General features: G+C 37.7%; 1 protein-coding gene across 2 annotated transcripts in view; it reads left to right on the top strand.

Moving 5' to 3' along the window:
* Window positions 1–20,871, top strand: part of LOC126334536 (sorting nexin-14-like) — a 212,843-nt gene that overhangs the window by 171,072 nt on the left and 20,900 nt on the right. For both annotated transcript variants that reach the window (XM_049996893.1, XM_049996892.1), the window contains 2 exons: window positions 9,210–9,374; window positions 20,648–20,832. In XM_049996893.1, the coding sequence (XP_049852850.1) occupies window positions 9,210–9,374; window positions 20,648–20,832 (350 nt within the window). The remainder of the gene's footprint in view (window positions 1–9,209; window positions 9,375–20,647; window positions 20,833–20,871) is intronic.

Here is a 20,871-nt window from a genome sequence, read left to right as displayed (position 1 = left end):
CAGCTGTGGGTGAGAGCAGCTTGTTAAATAAGCACAAGATTATATTGAAACGTATGACAATTCTGGCCTGTGGATTGAACTGTTGGAACTCTGTGATTAGACAAGCAGTGGAAATTAGACTGTGTGACAAAAACTTAAATAAAGCCATTAGATCTGCAATTAGCAGTGTATGGAAGAGTGCACTTCGATAAAGAGTGTTTATTAGTGGATGGTGACTGCTGCATTTAGCTATTGTGGTGATGTTTTGACTGCTGGAGCAACATCTGCTCTAGACCTATTACTCTATGCAGCTACACCTATCACTGATGCCTTACCACTCCCTTATTAGATTGGTGTAGATATTCAGCCTTGCAACTCTTGTGATTTACCTAAGGCCCCTGCTATGCTGTGCTCTGTTCTTCCTCAGCAGCGATTGTCTTTCTTCTGTGCAGATTTCTATAAGTGAAGTGGTTTAAAATGAACGATTGCTTTCCTAATTAAATAACTTATGTATTGGTTCCAATTTACCTCTGTATATTGTCACAAACTTTCACAAAAAGTTTACTCGTTGCATGGGAACCAACTAACATTATTGTCTCAAGGACCTCTCATTAACATTCTGTGAATAGTGTACAACGACAATCACTTATATACATCATATTCATCTTCCTTGGTGCTGGAGGTCTTCCATGGTACCAGAGCATATTTGTTCATCGTTGCTCCACAGAGATTACAAATGTTCCCCAGCAGATAGACTCTGCACCGGTTGAGTAACACTTTTCCACAGTATGAGCCTGATGTTTACAAACTACTCTGAGCTCTATATTTGACATACATGACATATGCCCTTCCATGAATGGTATAGATCACATGACATATGCCCTTCCATGAATGGTATAGATCACTACATATTCCTCTACCAAGATAAAAGATTTGATCATACACTTAACAAGCAATCACTACAAACATATATATCCTCTAATTAGAAATTTCAGTAACTTGGTTTTGTATTAAATAGCTTGCGGGGTGGTAGGTCTCTAGTAATAGTAATTCACAAGTGATAGTAAATAATATTCGAAATATTAGAATATTGTTCGCCATCTTTTACGAGAGCCTGGAAACTATTTCTGTGGTCAACCAGAAGGCGATGGAGAACACACTGACCATAGTTCACAGTCTGTAAGTCCACATTCTTGTCCAGTCCGCTGAAAGACATGTTTCTATTCTCTGTTTGCTCAGCGGGATCAGGACTATGATTGTAAATGGAGATTTTGAGTTCTAATTGATAGCTGTATTTGGTAAAGTTTCACACGCTCAACATTGTAATATTCATTAATGTTAATATCGACAATAAATTTCTCTATCCTAAAAAGCTCTATGAGCATTTCGGAGGCGACCTCTACAGTAAGTTCCTATTAGGTTGTCTTTCGCCCTAGGAGACTTTTGATACTCAAATTAATTGCTCGACACAAAACTGGAAAATAAGTATCACCATTTGCCACGTGGATTTGTTAACTTTGCGGGTGGCACACTAACAGTTACTTCTGTGAAATGCAAGGGATCCAGGATGGTGTACAGTCCCTGTGAGTTCACTTTCTATTATTACTGAAAATATATGTTTAGTAACTGCCTGTCTCTGACATCATCCGAGGCAGTGCGCGCTCCGGCATTTGACTGATGCGGATCGTACAGTAGCTGGGTGCGAAGTGAAGCCTAACCTTGCATCTTGGACTGTATTTATGTATGTAGTGCAGCAGATGGCCAAGGGAACACCTGCTGTCATCCACCCTATGCCCACGGTAGCAGCCTCTAAACAGCCGATTTCTCGGACACATAATATTTTATAACACTGTTGGTTATTAATTTAGAAACTTCATATTTTTTGTACACATGTAGTTAAGTTGGTTAAAATCACAGAAAATGTTTTAGCTCACCTGCATTTACACTGTACTGTCTAGCATTTTCAGAACGGAACTGGCAGTAGTACCTCACCTCTGAACTACAAATTTAAAGAGACCTTATATTGTTATGATTTACATCCAGGTCTTGAAACTTGTTATCGCTTTGTTATTTACTAGGTTTCATCACATGCTGTAACCAAAAGATTCAGGCATTAATATAACAGATACTTAATCTACTACAAATAAGGACATTTTAGTTCCAAATTTAGTTTTCTGCAAATTACACGAAAACTGTTAGAGGTAGCTCAATGGGGATACATAATTAATTTTTCTATGTTGAACTGAAGCGTCATACAAATTTTCATATTTCTAAGTCAAATATTTAGCACCTTCAATTTTTCTTAAAAATTCGGATTCTGGGCAAAATATTTCTTTTGTCACGTTGAGTCTTGTACCAGTTAATTTTGACATACATCTGCACATTATGATCAATGTTTGGGTTTCTAGCTTTGTTATATAGTGCCACTTATTTTTTTCTTAAAATGGCGTATTTAGGGGAAAATAATTATCTGATCATTCTGAGATTTGACAGTTTACAAATTAATATACTAAAGGACATGCTAATAAAGTTTGTAAAAGCAACTTTAACATTTAATTCCATTCTTAAATTATGATGCAATACTTGTGCGCTATGCACATATGTGTTGTGGTGAAGTGGCGCTACTAGCAGTGCACTGGGGTAAATCCCGGCATACTTGTTTATCTCTGTATTTCTCCAATGATACAGCACCTGTTTCGCCACAAGCTCCTCTTTTTTGTAGCATATTGACATAGAGTGAACCATAATTACATTGCTTTCTTTTAGGATACGTTCACCTCTTTAACCATTAATTTGTATTCTTGTCTTTAGATGAAGCACTTGTTGTACATAATTTTAGAATCAAACATCAGATTATGCAGAGACTTAAATACTCGTGGTAAACTACAGAGTTAGCTAATTTTTACTTTCTCAGTTTATCATCCAGTTTGGAGGAGATGCTCCCTAAACTAGGGTCTGAATTCCTTTTCTTCACGAATATTACCCTTAAGCATTTCTCCCTCATTGAAGGCTATCTTTCCAGGGATTTGTTACTCTTTTCCTCTTATTTTGTAGACCCCCATCGGTGTGATGTGCTTCTCCTTTCTCCTAAAATGGTTGGAGTCCTCCCTTCCGTGGGTCCTCCCAAACATGGCAAAAGCTCCTGTCTTTGGGGATTACTTACCCAAAACCCCCAGTTTGAAGTACTCATCCTCCTTGTCTACTACTTTGAGTATTTCAGTACTTCTCCCCTGTAACTGCACCTCATCTTAAGGCTGCACCCTCCATGGAACTCCAGCTAGCTCCTGCTTTTCTCCCACAAGTTCTCTTGTCTATTTTCCTCCCTCCAAAACCCCTTTTCCTTTTTAGCATTAGCTTACCATTTGTATATCAAACTCATTAGTGGGACGCCCTGTCCTATTCCTCCCTCCCCTTGAAACAGTGACAAGCCTAGCAAAAGAAACCCCTAAAACAGTGTTGTTTGTGCATGGTCTGTAGGTGTGAGTGTGTGTGTGTGAGTGGGGGGGGGGGGGGGGGGGGGGGGGTGCACACTTATGTGACATGTAGTATGCACAAGTCCCACATCTCGCCTATAAACCCACCCCCAACACATCAGTTACTACACGCAATCCTGTTTTATTTTTATTTTATTACACGTCAAATTCCGTTGGGCCAAATTGAGGAGCAAAGCTCGAAGGTCATGGAACGTGTCAGTACATAAAACTTCAACATAAAAGGAATAACAGATAAAAATGAAATGTTTATGAACCCAAAAAGTCAGCTCATAAATTTAAGTAAACACAGTCAACAATACAAAAAGAATCAGCTTAATTTTTCGAGGAACTCCTTGACAGAATAGGAGTGACCCATGAGGAAACCTGTTCAGTTTCAATTACAGAGCTCGTGGATTACTGTTAAGATTTTTGAATTCAAATGGTAGCTTATTGAAAATGGATGCAGCAGTATACTGTACACCTTTCTACGCAAGAGTTAAGGAAGTCCGATCCAAATGCAGGTTTGATTTCTGCTGAGTATTAACTGAGTGAAAACTGCTTATTCTTGGGAAGCTACTAAGCTACTGTCATAAGCAAACAGAAATATTTTAGAGTGACCTGTAATGCTAGAGGGCATATCATTTATATACAAGGGCTATCCACAAAGTACATTACGTTTTGGAATTAAAAATAAATAAAGTATTGGAATTTTTTTAAAAATTATATACAGATGAAAGCCACACTTAAATACTACTTTTCTACATAGTTGCCATTGAAATTAAGGCACTTATTGTAGCGATGGACAAACTTGGAAATTCCTTCGTCGTAAAATTCGGCCGCCTGTGCCTTCAACCACGTAATGACTGTCTTTTGGGACAGAAAAGTTGTGATTTTTGTGGATTTCCTGGAAAGAGGCACTACAATAAACTCTCAAAGGTATTGCCAAGCTCTGCACAACCTCAGAAGAGCAATACAAAACAAGTGCAGGGGAAAGTTGGGCTCAAAGATCTTGCTGATTCACGACAATGCCCGGGCCCACACGGCAAATGCCACTCGTGAAGTTCTCGAATCTTTTAAGTGGGAGTTGTTTCCTCATCGGCCGTACAGTCCCGACCTGGCATGGAGCGACTTCCACTTATTCCCAGCAATGAAGAAGTGGTTGGCTGTGCAGTGTTTTGATGAAGAAGCACAGCTTCAAGAAGAGGTAACCACGTGGTTGAAGGCGCAGGCGGCCGAATTTTACGATGAAGGAATTTCCAAGCTCATCCATCACTACGATAAGTGCCTTAATTTAAATGGCAATTATGTAGAAAAGTAGTATTTAAGTGTGGCTTTCATCTGTATGTAATAAAAAAATTCCAATGCTTTATTTATTTTTAATTCCAAAATGTAATGTACTTTGTGGATAGCCCTCGTAAATAAGGAACAGGGGTGGCCCCAGCAACTTGCCTCTTTGGTCAGCAATCTTGCATGAAAGAAATACTTAACAGCTGATTAAATAACAGTTGACAGTATTTGTTTACACACTTTCACCATTAGGAACTATCTTTTTGCTACTGTCTTTCTTTCCCAAGTTTAATTTAATGGTGTTGTGTACTGCTGTAACATATCAGTATTATATAATCCCTTTCCTTGACTGGTGTCTGGATTGACCAAGAAAACTGCTTTGGAACATGGTACATTTAAAACTGTAATGACCAATATTCCAAGGGAAAGACTTGTGTGTTTCCTTTTTCAAATTTGATCTGTGATGTACTTCTTTGATTAGTACCAAATCATCTGCATCAAAAGTAGGTGTCATAGCTTTTTAATAATATTCATGTAGCCTTTATCAACTGTTCATTGTAAGTTTTCTTTTATAACATCATTTAAGTTGTCTCCATGTACATTATCATCATTGTCCGGACATTTAAATAGTTTCAACAGTGGCTCGCCTATGAATTTATTGGGCATTTTTTTTAGGAGAAATAAACCATAGATATTGTTCATTAAGTATTACTCGTAACTATGGTATTTTCTGTGCCCATGTTGTATGTCTGTCTGAACAGTACTTCCTACATAACCTATCAATTTCTTTCATGATAAGTTCATGTGGGTTACTTTGTGGGTGGTATTTCGAGATACAGTGTGTGTAACATTTTCCAATGTTAGCAACTCTTTAAAGACTTTACTCACAAACTGTGGGCCATTGACGGTCAACAATCTACAAGGGTTGTTCCTTAAGTAAGGGCCGTTTTTATTTTTAAAAAAAGATAAAAATACTTTTGTAAAAAAACTTTTATTTTCGGGTTCTACACACTTTTACCTATTTTTCTACATAGTTGCCTTGTTTATTTAAGCACTTGTAATACCGTACAACTAAGTTTTTAATTCCCTCTTCAAAGAATTCGGCTGTCTGCTCCGACAGCCAAGAATTCACGGCTGCTTTCACTTCATCATCGTCATTGAAGCACTGCCCGCCAAGATGGTGTTTCAGGTACCGGAAAAGGTGAAAATCGCTAGGAGCAAGGTCGGGGCTGTATGGTGCATGGTCCAAAACATCCCAGCCAAAAGAATCAATCAAATCCCGAGTCTTTTGAGAGGTGTGAGGCCTAGCGTTATCGGGCAGGAGCAAAACTATTATTGTCAGCATGCCGCGCCTTTTGTTATGAATTGCTCTGCGGAGCTTCTTTAGAGTTGCACAGTAGGCGTCTGAGTTGATTGTCGTTCCTCATGGCATAAAGTCTACTAGCAAAACACCGTGCCGGTCCCAGAACACAGTTGCCATAATCTTGTGCTTTGACAGCGTCTGTTTGGCTTTGACCTTGACGGGTGAGGTTGTGTGTCGCCGTTTCATCGATTGTCGCTTGCTTTCGGGAGTGATATGGGATACCTATGTTTCATCTCCAGTGACAATTTGACTCAACATGTCATCCCCTTCTTCCTCGTAGCGAATCAAAAAGTCCAATGAAGTGGCAAATCTCTTCCCTTTGTGGTCCTCTGTGAGGAGTCTGGGTACCCACCGAGAACACAGTTTCTTGAAGTTCTGGTTTTCAGACACAATTTTGTTCAAAACCGAGCTTGAAACTTGTGGAAATTCCAAAGAAAGAGTGGAAATTGTGAATCTGTCCTCACGAATCTTTGTTTCGACTGCAGCCACCAAATCATCAGTGATCACAGAGGGCCGGCCTGAGCGTTCTTCGTCATGGACGTTTTGATGGCCATTTTTAAACTCTCTAACCCACTGACGCACTTTACCTTCACTCATTGCATTCAAGCTATAAACTTCTGTTAACTGACGATGAATTTCTGCAGCTGATAGGCTTCTCACGGTCAAAAAACGTATCACTGACTGTATCTCACACGCGGTGGGCGATTCAATAATCGTAAACATTATAAAGTAGCACAGTGATGCGTACACGTCAGCTGCAGAGCTGCAACTTGCATCAGTGTGAACAGGAAGGATGCCGGCAAGTGGAGCGGTGGCTTGTTGCGGCGTCCGCGCGAATTACGGGACTATACGCGGCGAACGGCCCTTACTTCAAAAACAACCCTCGTATATGGCTTTCCTATCTCTGTGTTGGTATACTTAATAGGCTAGAGTTTAATATACTTAGACAAACACTCAACTCGTACAAATACAAAAGTTACCCCTTCTCTACTCGTTGATAATTGGACAAAGAAATCAGCAGCCATGAAGCCATGTAAACATTTAGGTATTAGCGGATATAACTTATATATTATTGCTTGATTGTTGTTGTTCAGCTTTTGGCAAGTTTCTCATGTATGTAGTACAGACAGTACATTTTTACTTTAATTCTTAAAGCAGTAAAATTTTACCATACACTGAACACATTTTTCTACCCCTAAGTGTTCATAACCATGATGAACAAATGTAACTAAATGAAGTCCTATGGGTTTCAGTTCACACAATCTCCATTTGAGTCTAATTTTCTGTACTCTCCAAAACAAAACATGATTTACCCTAGCCAATTCTACCATACCATTATCTATTGTTCCTCCTTGCCTAAGGCTTTTCTCTTATCTCCAAAATATGGATCGTCAGTGATATCTTTCTTTATTCTTAAGGCTAGGTTTCGTACTTCATTATTAGTATTATTTAATGTTGAAGGGAACTCCACATCCTTCTGTTTGTACCTAATCATTGACGCCCCATTTTTTTAATACTCTACACTACAGCAAGTAATTTATTTGTCTGTTGCTTTGTAGTTCAACTCATGTTTGGTTAGAACTTGACTCACAAAAGGTAGCATATTATTTTCTCACTCACTTGCTAATATCCCACTCTCACTGGAACAATCCACACAACGCTATTCCATACTCTGAGGTGTCAGTACTTAACTTAAAAAGTTTGGCCATCTGTGGGCATTTTAAAATGGGTGCCTCTACTAGGGCTACTTTAATCTCATTAAAGGCCTGAGACTTCTCGTTACCCCAAATCCATTCAGTGTTTTTCTTCAATAAGTTTAATAATTTTTGATTATTCTTAGGTTGACATTGGATATATTTCCTATAGTATCCTGCTAATCCCAGAAATGCTTTCAATTGTTGTGTACTTTTAGGTTCTGGACATTTTTTTCTGGCTCATATCCTGTGTGGATTTGCTTTTAATCCATTTATGCCTACCAAGTGGTCATGAAACTGAAGTTCTTCTCTCCCAAAAATCAACTTTGACAGTCTTATGGGGATACCTTAAACGTAAAACCTTTCTAATGTTCTAGCCAATAAAACACAATATTCTTTCGTCTTGATCTGAAATTTAAAATAACAGTAAAATATTAATTCTGTCAAGCACAATTCCCAATCTCATTCTCTTAACACTTCAAAATAGAAAGCAACTTTTCAAAACTAAAGGGCAACAAAAAAGCAAAGACAGTAATATCATTAATATCGTGCTGAATGTTGGTGATATGGTTACATGCTGAAATGTGGTGGACAGTTGCTTTGGTAAATAAGAAAATTATTCACATTTTCTTGTGAAGTAAAGAAAAATGTTCCTAAATCCTGTAGCAAAACTTACTTTATGTTTCAGCTTGTGTTTTACCTTATTTTTTAATGTGATAATCTGGCAATATCTCCAAACCTTTGCAATTGAGTTTTTTAGTGTTACATGGAACTGAAATAACTTAAAGTTGACGGTCAAAAGAAATTCATCAGCCTTAATAATTTTAACAAGCCAGTGTTCAGAAACTGCAAGAGTTGTGAAAACAAACTTAGGCACTCTCATATCAAATGGGTGATAGGGTGAACAAGGAAAATTTTAGAAAAAATTTGATAACATTGGCTTGTGTACCTCATTCATCTGACATTAAATGTTACAAATTTCTAATAAAGTTAAACAATTACTAGCTTGAAATTGTCCAATCTAAAACTATCCCAGTGTATTCTAGGTCTCTCTAGTAGAATGTACATCCAGCCTGTTAACTTTTATAGAGCAGTCTCCTTCATTGTAATAACAATGTGACAAACAGCATTTGTGTGTCAATGAGTCTCACGAGTCTTACAAGAGCAGTGGGAACTCGCAGGCTTGCTGCACGGTATGTCAGTCGGTGGCCCTCTTCCCTTTGCACCTTATGACAATGTCGTCAACGCAATGTGCTTATGAGCAAATCTGAAGGTTGAAATGGGCGACTATTCTAGATGCATATTTCTTGAAAATATGTTATATTTTAATGAAGTTTTGTTCACAGAATATGTTTGTATAGTCTTTCTAAACTAAGTAAGAAAGAAATACAGAAATAAATTTATATGTTTCAGTTGTACGTGTGTTTGGAGCCTCGCAGTCTTTACTGCGACTTGCATTAGGCATACGTTCCTTATGCCACAATACCATTAATTCTTTATGTTGTGTGTACCTGGATTCCAAACTTCGGCATCTTCTTGTCCCCCCTCGTGTTGCGCACTTAATACGACTTCTTCAGGGTAAGTATTACTTGATAATATTTTATTTTACTTAACATTTGTGAAGTACTTTAGACATTAATAATTAGTTTTTTATCCCTTCCATCATATAAGATATTTCCTAAATGAATCTTTCACTCTGCCAAGGGGTGTCCACTGTTTTGAAACTGGCAGTCCTGGCAGTTTAAACCAATGTGCCGGACTTGGAACTGAACCGGGAACTTTGCCTTTCATGGGTAGTACTCTCCCAACTGATCATTTCAGGCACTGCTCTGAGCTGTGCTTACAGCTTTACTTCTGCAGGTACCTCTCTTCTATTTTCCAGACTCCACAGAAATTCGGCTCTTGGAAGCCATCACTGTTCTCACAGTGGATTCTTTCCATGGTTTGCCAAGCATATAAGCAATGGTAGAACTAGGGTATGGCAACTGGGATACATAAATTGGGCACTCTTTCCATGGGGCTGCTGCTGGAAAAGGGAGGGAGAGGAAGGGGGAGAAGTTATTTTTACAATCAAAAATGAACTGCAATACTGTTGCAAGCAGTGCTGCTTTTGACTCTGTGTTGTTTTATGTTTTGACTTGCTTCATTATTAAAACAATTCTCATTTAATCTTCATTCTCAGTTGCACTTTTTCATTATGCCATATTTTGATCTCTCTGGATCATCTTCAGATTTAAAAAAGTACTCTAGCATGAGGTTCTGATACAGGCAAGATGGGTTGCTGACACAACAGCTTAGGTAAATTCTACATTTATGTACAATTCTTTTCTACTTATTGTCAAATATTAGATTGTACATATTAAGTTTTACTTTGTTTTATATCTTATGATGAACCAGAGAGACTGAAACACATCATGTAATTAAAAACGTGCTATTGAGAATGAAGAATAAGTGAGAATTGTTTTAAATATCAATACAGGTGCTGATTCTCTTGGGATGAATATGTCAGCTATAGTTTATCATTATTATCAAAATGTGCATCTTTTACTTAACAGAAAGATCATGCTGATCTTAATAAATGGGCCAAGTGGCAATGAGATCTAAAAAAAATAACCGGGAGTTGTTGGCAGGGGGAAGGGGCTTGCAAATTCAAAGAGTGCTCTGGGGGTCAGTTACCCTAGTTATACCACTGCATGTAGGGCAGAGTTTGTTCCCAAATTGTCAGTGTCCATCTTTGTATGCTGAACACCACTAGAATCTTTATACAACAACCACCTACAGGCATTTGGCCATTGGGATCTGTGTGAGGTACAGCCTTTAGACTAATGCCTAAGCCAGGAATGGAGTAGGGGATCCCCCTGGTTACTAGAGAGGAATAGCTTAATTTTATTACTGATGGTGTGTAGGAAGCTCTTTTCTCCAAAGTACATGAAAAATCATTTTATGTGTTTTTAAATTGGCACTTATATTTTATTAATGTCTACATGGGTGGGCATAACCTGGGGCAATTAATCTGTTGCTTCATCGAATATGTTCTCATGCTGGGGCTTCCAGAAGTTTCCTATCTCCTGTCTATAATTATTTTGCTGTCATGTGGGCACTGGAACGGATGAGACATGTTGGCAAGAAATTCTTCATTTTCTCTCATTTTCAGAGTGCCCATCTTTCTACTGGATAGTTGTATCAAGCAAACTGTATCATGTAGAATATCCTTGATGCTCTCCTTGTCTTCCAAATAGAGAAGGCGGGCACCTAAAAAAAGTGTTGATACACCCTATTTGAAATGAGCATGTTTTAATTTCTGTCCTGAGGGCTGGTGTGTGCCTTCCCATTGTTTCAAATTATAACGTGAAGCATGTGGTACTGGTTTTATAGTTCTGTGTGTTGTCTGGCTGCCTTTCCAAAATATTTAATGTTATGTTTTGATGTGCTGTATAGTAAGTGGGTTATCCATTACTATTAACATTCCTACCACAAGATGGTGTCAGATCAAACACATCTTGGTGTTTTCGTATGCATAGAAAATACTGTTAGTATGCACTAGTATGTATTACATATGTAAACCAAATAACCATGACTAACTATATCCTCACCCACAATATCTTCTCCTTTGAATAAATAAACAAATACAGGTTATGGCAATGGGCTTCCGCATAGCACCATCCTGTGCCAACCTATTCATGGATTATCTAGAGGAATTATTTCTAACCATGCAGAATTGCAAACCTCTCACCTGGTTCATATTCACTGATGACATCTTTGTGATCTGGATCGAGGGTGAGGATACCTTGTCCACATTCCTCCAGAACCTCAACACCTGAACCATTCACGCCACCTGGTCCTCCTCCACCTTCCTCAATATTGACCTCCATTTCAAAGATAGTCACATCAGTACCTCCACCCAAATCAAACCTATCAACCATCATCAATCCCCTCCACTTCGACAGCTGCTGCCTGTTCTATACTAAGAAGACCACATTATATGTACATTACATGATTCCGTAGATTAAAACTGAAGAAACTGCAAAAATGTGGGAAATTAAGGAGATGGGACCTGGATAAACTGAAAGAACCAGAGGTTGTACAGAGTTTCAAAGAGAGCATAAGGGAACAATTGACAGGAATAGGGGAAAGAAATACAATAGAAGAAGAATGGGTAGCTCTGAGGGATGTAGTAGTGAAGGCAGCAGAGGATAAAGTAGGTACAAAGACGAGGGCTGCTAGAAATCCTTGGGTAACAGAAGAAATATTGAATTTAATTGATGAAAGGAGAAAATATAAAAATGCAGTAAATGAAGCAGGCAAAAAGGAATACAAACGTCTCAAAAATGAGATCGACAGGAAGTGCAAAATGGCTAAGCAGGGATGGCTAGAGGACAAATGTAAGGATGTAGAAGCTTATCTCACTAGGGATAAGATAGATACTGCCTACAGGAAAATTAAAGAGACCTTTGGAGAGAAGAGAACGACGTGTATGAATATCAAGAGCTCAGATGGCAGCCCAGTTCTAAGCAAAGAAGGGAAGATAGAAAGGTGGAAGGAGTATATAGAAGGTTTATACAAGGGCGATGTACTTGAGGACAATATCATGGAAATAGAAGAGGATGTAGATGAAGACGAAATGGGAGATACGATACTGCGTGAAGAGTTTGACAGAGCACTGAAAGACCTGAGTCGAAACAAGGCCCCCGGAGTAGACAACATTCCATTAGAACTACTGACGGCCTTGGGAGAGCCAGTCATGACAAAACTCTACCAGCTGGTGAGCAAGATGTATGAGACAGGCGAAATACCCTCAGACTTCAAGAAGAATATAATAATTCCACTCCCAAAGAAAACAGGTGTTGGCAGATGTGAAAATTACTGAACTATCAGTTTAATAAGCCACGGCTGCAAAATACTAACGCGAATTCTTTACAGACGAATGGAAAAACTGGTAGATGCAGACCTCGGGGAGGATCAGTTTGGATTCCGTCGAAATGTTGGAACACGTGAGGCAATACTGACCTTACGACTTATCTTAGAAGAAAGATTAAGAAAAGGCAAACCTACGTTTCTAGCATTTGTAGACTTAGAGAAAGCTTTTGACAATGTTGACTGGTATACTCTCTTTCAAATTCTAAAGGTGGCAGGGGTAAAATACAGGGAGCGAAAGGCTATTTATAATTTGTACAGAAACCAGATGGCAGTAATAAGAGTCGAGGGGCATGAAAGGGAAGCAGTGGTTGGGAAAGGAGTGAGACAGGGTTGTAGCCTCTCCCCGATGTTATTCAATCTGTATATTGAGCAAGCAGTAAAGGAAACAAAAGAAAAATTTGGAGTAGGTATTAAAATTCATGGAGACGAAGTAAAAACTTTGAGGTTCGCCGATGACATTGTAATTCTGTCAGAGACGGCAAAGGACTTGGAAGAGCAGTTGAACGGAATGGACAGTGTCTTGAAAGGAGGATATAAGATGAACATTAACAAAAGCAAAACGAGGATAATGGAATGTAGTCAAATTAAATCGGGTGATGCTGAGGGAATTAGATTAGGAAATGAGACACTTAAAGTAGTAAAGGAGCTTTGCTATTTAGGAAGTAAAATAACTGATGATGGTCGAAGTAGAGAGGATATAAAATGTAGACTGGCAATGGCAAGGAAAGCGTTTCTGAAGAAGAGAAATTTGTTAACATCGAATATAGATTTATGTATCAGGAAGTCGTTTCTGAAAGTATTTGTTTGGAGTGTAGCCATGTATGGAAGTGAAACATGGACGATAACTAGTTTGGACAAGAAGAGAATAGAAGCTTTCGAAATGTGGTGCTACAGAAGAATACTGAAGATAAGGTGGATAGATCACGTAACTAATGAGGAGGTATTGAATAGGATTGGGGAGAAGAGAAGTTTGTGGCACAACTTGACTAGAAGAAGGGATCGGTTGGTAGGACATGTTTTGAGGCATCAAGGGATCACAAATTTAGCATTGGAGGGCAGCGTGGAGGGTAAAAATCGTAGAGGGAGACCGAGAGATGAGTACACTAAGCAGATTCAGAAGGATGTAGGTTGCAGTAGGTACTGGGAGATGAAGCAGCTTGCACAGGATAGAGTAGCATGGAGAGCTGCATCAAACCAGTCTCAGGACTGAAGACAACAACAACAACAACATACATGAAGAACACACCCACACTGTTCTAATGTGTGCTGCATACTGCACATCTTCTTGAGGTGGCCTGTTTTGGCTGATGTGCACTACCTTCCAATCTGATTTGTTTGTCCATGTGTGGTTTATGTTTACTGAGAGTTACGCTCTTCCCTTTTTGACTTAGGCCACTGCAATGGACAATTGCCTTGGCAAGCAGTCCTTCGTACTCTTTCCTTCGGAAGCCTTTATTCGTAAATTGTTCCATTTCAATTTCTTTGTGTATGATAAACGCCTTCACTACACAAATTTCAATTAAGTGGAAAAGAAGCCTACGCCACCATTTTCTACTTTTGCGATCACAACCATAGTCTCCTTTTAGATGATCAAAATTGCCAACAAAATTCATGCTCCTGTTATAGTTACTCAATACACGGGGACATGCCACTACAGTAGTTGATCCATCTTCTTCCTTCCTATTTACACTTGTGTCACTAGGATCATACATAGTAGAGATCAAATTCACAGTCCGTTTGTCCATCCACTTGTAAAATGCTACACCATGATTGCTGACTTTGCTGACAAAGTCCCCTCATTTCATCTTTTTATCTTCCTTCAGTTTTGGGAGGAATTTACGTGTAGGGTTCACAGTTCCATCTGCAAATGTTTTCTGGGCTTTTAGTAGGAAAAAAAGATTATAAGATGTAAAGAAATTATCCATGAAAACAATACGATTTTTGCCATAAAGTTCTTCACATAAATCTGTTACTACCCGTGCACCCAGTCCCAGTTCAGACGTCTCTGTAGCTAATTTTCCAGTATAAATTTGGAGCGTCAAATTATATGCAGATTCATCACACAGCATCCATATTTTATAGCCTCTTTTCACAGGCTTGTCCCTCATCTATTGCTTCATTGAGCTTCTCAATGACTCAATTGACTCATCAATTGCTACTTCTTGATGAGGCTGATAGCATTGTGCAAACCTTTTATTCAACATTTCAACTAGAGGCCTTATTTTAAAAAGCTTGTCAAAATTGGCCTGTCCCCTTTTAGGCATCATTGAGTTGTCATTTGAATGGATATGACTGAGGAGAAAACAATCGTTTTAGACATCAAGTTCCATATATATGACTCATTTAAATCTGGAAATGAAGACCAATAATCTCAATAACTTGGTAATTGTTTGGCACTCATAAATAAATTGATGCCTAAGAAAACCCTTATCTCTTCTTCAGTAGTTGGGATGAAAGGCTTTCCTTTTTGTGTGGCGTACAAATTGGTGTGAAATTAATATGTTTTACCATTTTGTCAGTAAAAAATTCACAAAATATTTTATGTGGCGATGGATTTGACATCTCTGTAAAAACAGCTGTAGGGCCAATTTTTTCCACAAACTTAGGTAGTGCTTCAACTCTGAAATTTTGGCTCCATTTTGGAGGATCATCCTGAACAATGGGTACACTTCCAGATCCACCAGAGGTACCAGAATGATTTGGGGTGTTTGGCTGTATGTATGAAGAATTAACTGTCACAGATGTCATTGCTTTAGCCAGTGGTGATCTCGAACTTCTAGGCATGGACAGAGAAACTGATTCAGAGGCAGACGAATCATCATTTGATGGAATTTTAGCCATGCAAGGTTGTTTATTATCGCACAAGTGATAATTACTTTCTGGTAAATTATCATCTGCTTCAATGCTACTCTCTTCAGAACATGATAACATAATATTATCACAGTCAGGTTCATATGTAGGATCAATGTCAGAGTCTTCTAACAAACTTATTTCACTATCTGAGTCTGATGGAAGGTCCACGAAAAGCAGTTTTCGTATTTCATCATCACTGAGACACCTCCTAGCCATACTAAATGAAAGCTGGATTCCAGTTGCATGGTGGTTAGCAGTGCTAACCTAGATTAAAGTAACAAAAATATGAAATAAGTAAACTTGTTTCATGTAAATATTGCACTGGAGGTCATTAGCATAAACTAAATTTACATATGAAAATACTTGGAAATGAAAGTAGTATATATGGGCCAAATTTGTTCTTCAAAACGTACACCAACTAAACGGCACAAAACTGCTGCAAGGCAACAAACAAATTGTGCTGTACCAACAATAGGAAAGCAAAATGCGTGATATCCAATGCCACGCCTTCTAGGGAGAACTCCCTCAACTAACTGTGTGGCTCGCAGTGACAACTGCTGCCCCATTCGGTCACCAGGTGTCGTCAAATAGGTGGTTAACATTGATAACCACCGCCCTTGAAAGAGATAATGCCTGGTGATAGCCACTGCCCCTCAAAGAGTTAAGAGGTAAAACCAGTTTTTTAACTAAGTGTCGTATATGACATGGGTTTGTGACATGTGTCCTGATATTTGACTGTGGCAGGAAGGTAAAGCATGCACCTAGTCACAGTGCTCTCATTTCTTTTTAAATTCTTTGGTCCTGCTGTTTCATTATATGTTTTATCAGCAGTTATTCAGTGCTGATTTTACCTGTGTTCCATGTAGTTGTCTTTTATGGCCTTTTTTACACCAATATTGTATTTTAATCCTTTTTCATCATTCATTTGTTGTTTTTGTTTAATTTTACAGAATGTCATTGTTTTAATCAGTTTTAACAACACTCATCTGTATTTTATGTAATTGTACTGATGACATAGCAGTTTAGTTCCGTAAAACTGTAGTGTACCTTATAGTATTTCCATTAATGTAAGTCATTTAGCAGATATTTGTACTATTTTATGCATAGCCTCGAACAGATAAGATGCACCATACAGATAATACACCTATGCAATCATCAGAAATGTGAAAACAACTCGGCAAATGCCTGAAAAACGTAGATAATGGCCTCCTGAGGCCCTATGCATAGTTAATTAAGCACATCTGAGGACATAGCGAAGTGATTAGTTTTTGTTGAGGGCCTCTTTGTGCAATCACCTGAGAGCTGTAAGTGTGTGCATCATTTGGAATTTCTAGAGGATTTTTTTCACTTGTTGATTAAATATCATGGGAAATAGGTGAACACCAGTAAAACAAAGATTTTAGATGCTTTTTGTATGCTTTTATCTTGTCATTGTAAAACAGAGGAATGAGTGAGAATCAAAGTACTGCACAGATGACCTTTGATATATTTATGTTGTTAGTGTAGATAATGCAGTGTATTTGATTTGTCTGGTAATTTTTCTTCTCAGTTTAACATCCATCATCCTTTGCATTTCTCTGCGTTTCATTTTTTGTTATTTTTGTCTCAAAAATACGTGGGCATAGCGTATCTCAAGTAGTGGTTTGTTGCCCTTCCATGAACATACTTTGCTTGGTTACATTATTGACTGGTTTGTGTGAGAATTTGTTCACTTTTCAGTCTGGTTTCAGTTTCCCTCGTCACTGTGTAAATTATTGTCTTAGAGCTTCGCCATTACATGAGTATTTAAGGTTCATTTCATTTACATTCTCCTCCGATTTATGCTATTTTTCTTTGTAAAGGTGAACATAAATGCTAGTTTTCTCCTGTTTGGCTGTATTTTCTGCCCTGCAAATAGATCAGTATAGATAGCGCAGCTTTATTTGTTCAAAGAAATTGGTATTTGTTAGTTACAGTTTCCTTTCAGGACACATAAGTAGTTTTCCAACAGTTCATTGTGTTTCAGATGTTATGCTATTTGGATTCTACAGACAATTATAAATAGTTATTAACAGTTCTGAATATTTTTAAAATAATTTATTTGTTAATTTATTTTGCCCAGAGAAGATGTATTGTTTGTATCCATCCTGTACGTGGAAAACCTGTCCTTTGTCCTAATACTAATATTTTATTTCTGTTATTACTTTGTGTCAATCACTCATATCAGTAATCTTAAATACGCCGTTATCTGCCTTACATATCTGATTTTGCAAAAATTCCAGGCTCTGTTAGATTAGACTTGCAACAGTATTGACACATCTAAAATAACTTAGATCAAATAACAAGTACAGGCTTGTTTCCACATGAAATGCTGTATTCCCAACTATATAGAGCATCCTTATGGATAATGTTTAATCTAATAGTATCAAATTATCCTCTAGCTACTAAAGAAAATGTGCTGTTAAGTTGCAATAGAAAGAGAATAGCAATGTAACTCTGTATCATTCGACTAACATATTTCGGTCCAACTTCTATGTGAATGTAGTTAATCACATCCTGCTTTATAAACCACAACTATCTACACATTTTCTATTCGACTGTTTGCATATTTCGGTCTAAGATAACTTAGTATAGGTTTGTAAAGATACAGTATTTGCTTTTAGTTTTTATCAGTTCAGTATGACACTAAAATAGCTATTTACTACTGCCACTTCACAAAAGCTCAGCACTATATATGGCTGATCTACATATTTTATTAATATTAATAACATAGTTTATTAATGTTAATAACATGATTATTAATGTTGAGTTCTGATTTCATGCAAATTGCCTGTGAATATAAGAAGAGACAAATTTTGCTAGCTACCATGAATATTAAATAACGGTCATATTACTGTCTCACTAAGCAAGAAAAAAGAAGAGACTTATCCGTTTTAAGCTAACTCTACCGTATATTACTACTGATACTAAAAAAAAAAAAGTTTTTCTACTTTCAACCTCTAATTTACCGTTTAATGCATTTATCCGGTTTGTGTTAATATTAAATAGGCTTCACTGCCTTCTGTTTTAAATTTACTGCCAAACTGGACAAAGATATTTCTATTACAGAGTGAGAGATATAATCCATCCTATTGCCTATTGCTTAGCGTATTACACAAGAACTTTTCTTGTGCTTTATTTGTATTGCTTACTTCTTTTCACTCTTCAGTACAATAACTAAAATTAATATAATTTTTATAGGGCAAATCCATTACTTCTGTGCTTCATTATCTGTTTTGGAGATTAATATCAAACACATTTAGTCATTTATGGAAGCTGACTATAATCTTTGATCACTTAGTCTTTTGCTTGACACTTTACTTACTACTTAGATTACATTTTCTTTCCTATTACTATGATCTTAAGATTTTTTCAGTCAAACTGAACATCAGGCAAGGGAAGATCACAAGTCTGAAAAAAAAACAGTTTTAATTTTGCTTTTGTTAAGCACATCTAACGCTCTGTTGAGAAAAGCTTGTCTACATTACAAGATGTTTTCTTCAAAGTCCCAGGTTCCCCAAGACACCATAACTAATGTAGCCTATTCAAAAATAAACAGCTAGTGCTACCGTCACTTTATACCTGTATTTAACATGGGAAAACAAAGCTGAGCTGCTTCAGACATTGGTCTCTGTTTGCACAAAATCCCACTGATGTTGTTGCAGATTGGGCCAATCAGGTTCTGGTTTTCTGAATAGAATGACACATTCATGCTTCAATTAATAGTTCCTCCTGTAACCAACTTTTACTACTCACCTCGAGCTTGATTTCATTCTCTGCTGGCACAAACCAAAACTCTCACACCACTGTTACATTCCGTAATTGCAACAAATGGATACTGCTAAACAATAAGCTGCCTTCAAGCTGACATTATGTACTCAAGACTCATTTTAATATCCTGCAAAAGCACCAGAAACCACTCATTCACCTTAGTGTTCTCTGAACAGTAGTATTATTCTCGAGCTACAGAAACAAGTCAAAGCCAAGCTGATTTCTAAATCAGTCATTAATGTCAGACAATAATGCATCCAAAGACATTTCATCAAACTAACAATCTGTGGCTGAATTCCACCAGACCACAAACCAGCTCTTTATGCCCCAGCATTTAATAGCTCTTAACAAAGTTACCAAATTTTCCACAATACATCATCTGTCAGGGAACCTCGATTCAATAATAGTATTAGTTAGAACCTTGGATAACTTTATCCAACAAATTGCACCTTCTCTGGAATTTCGACGTTAAACTACACAACGTCAAACCAGATAGTTGACTTACCACCTCATAGTCATACACCTGGCTATCCATGGAGCAAACAGCTCTCCCAGCCATTTTTCCAGACTGGTGCTACCTTTAATCCACTTCTCAGTCAAACTAATACTGTCCAATAAGACCATTTTAAAATCATCCTGAACTATTAAAAGGTACAAATGAACAATATCATTACTTGGTACAAATGAACAGTATCATTACTTGGTACAAATGAACAGTATCATTACTTCTTTTAACAATTATTCAACCATTGTTTAATGTTTCTGGTGGCCAGTCCACTCTCATTGCTTGCTCCCTGGTGTGCAGCACTGCAACACTCTGTCTGGCTGGAGAACGTATGTACACTCTCAGACTGCAGTCCCAGTGTACATCGTCTTTCTACAACAACATTTTTTCATGCATAAAATCAATAAACAATAATAATTCAAAGTACTATCCATCATTACCTATCTAACAGACGAAACTATGAAAAGTCCAGGTTGATATCTAACTGATGATGCGTAATAAGTTTAGGCAATTCACTTGCCTGTGGTGTGCTACAACAGTTTTGTCACCTCACAATCTTCTAGATTTCATGGATTGACCACCAAAAGATACAACACTGTAAGATGCAAGATTAGCGCAGAATTACTTGTGGTTGTTAAGCATGAAAGTACTATTATTTTTAGTTCAGATACATTTTGCTTTAGCCAGTGTAATCCGTGTATGTTGACATGTCATTTTGTTCTTTCAGTCCATTACCTTTTAGCCTATATTTCATTTTTTCACTCAGATATAGAATATTCATTTACAGGAGCTGTCTTTGGCCATAAAGGTTCCTCACCGACAGCACTGGAATTAAAAGCACGAGCCACCTTTACTCTTAGTCAACTTCAGTCATTGTTGCCAGGGGTTCTCAACTCATGGCTTGGCAGCAGATACAAGGATGGGATTTTGACAATTTTCACTGCACTTCAGAGCCCACTTCTCAACAAACAGGTAACGTAAAAAAGGCATTTAAGATCAAAAACTTTAAGT

The sequence above is a fragment of the Schistocerca gregaria genome, chromosome 2 (assembly GCF_023897955.1).
Source record: "Schistocerca gregaria isolate iqSchGreg1 chromosome 2, iqSchGreg1.2, whole genome shotgun sequence".
Lineage (NCBI taxonomy): Eukaryota > Metazoa > Arthropoda > Insecta > Orthoptera > Acrididae > Schistocerca > Schistocerca gregaria.
The sequence above is the reverse complement of the archived record's forward strand: the minus strand, read 5'-3'. Positions and strand labels throughout refer to the sequence as shown.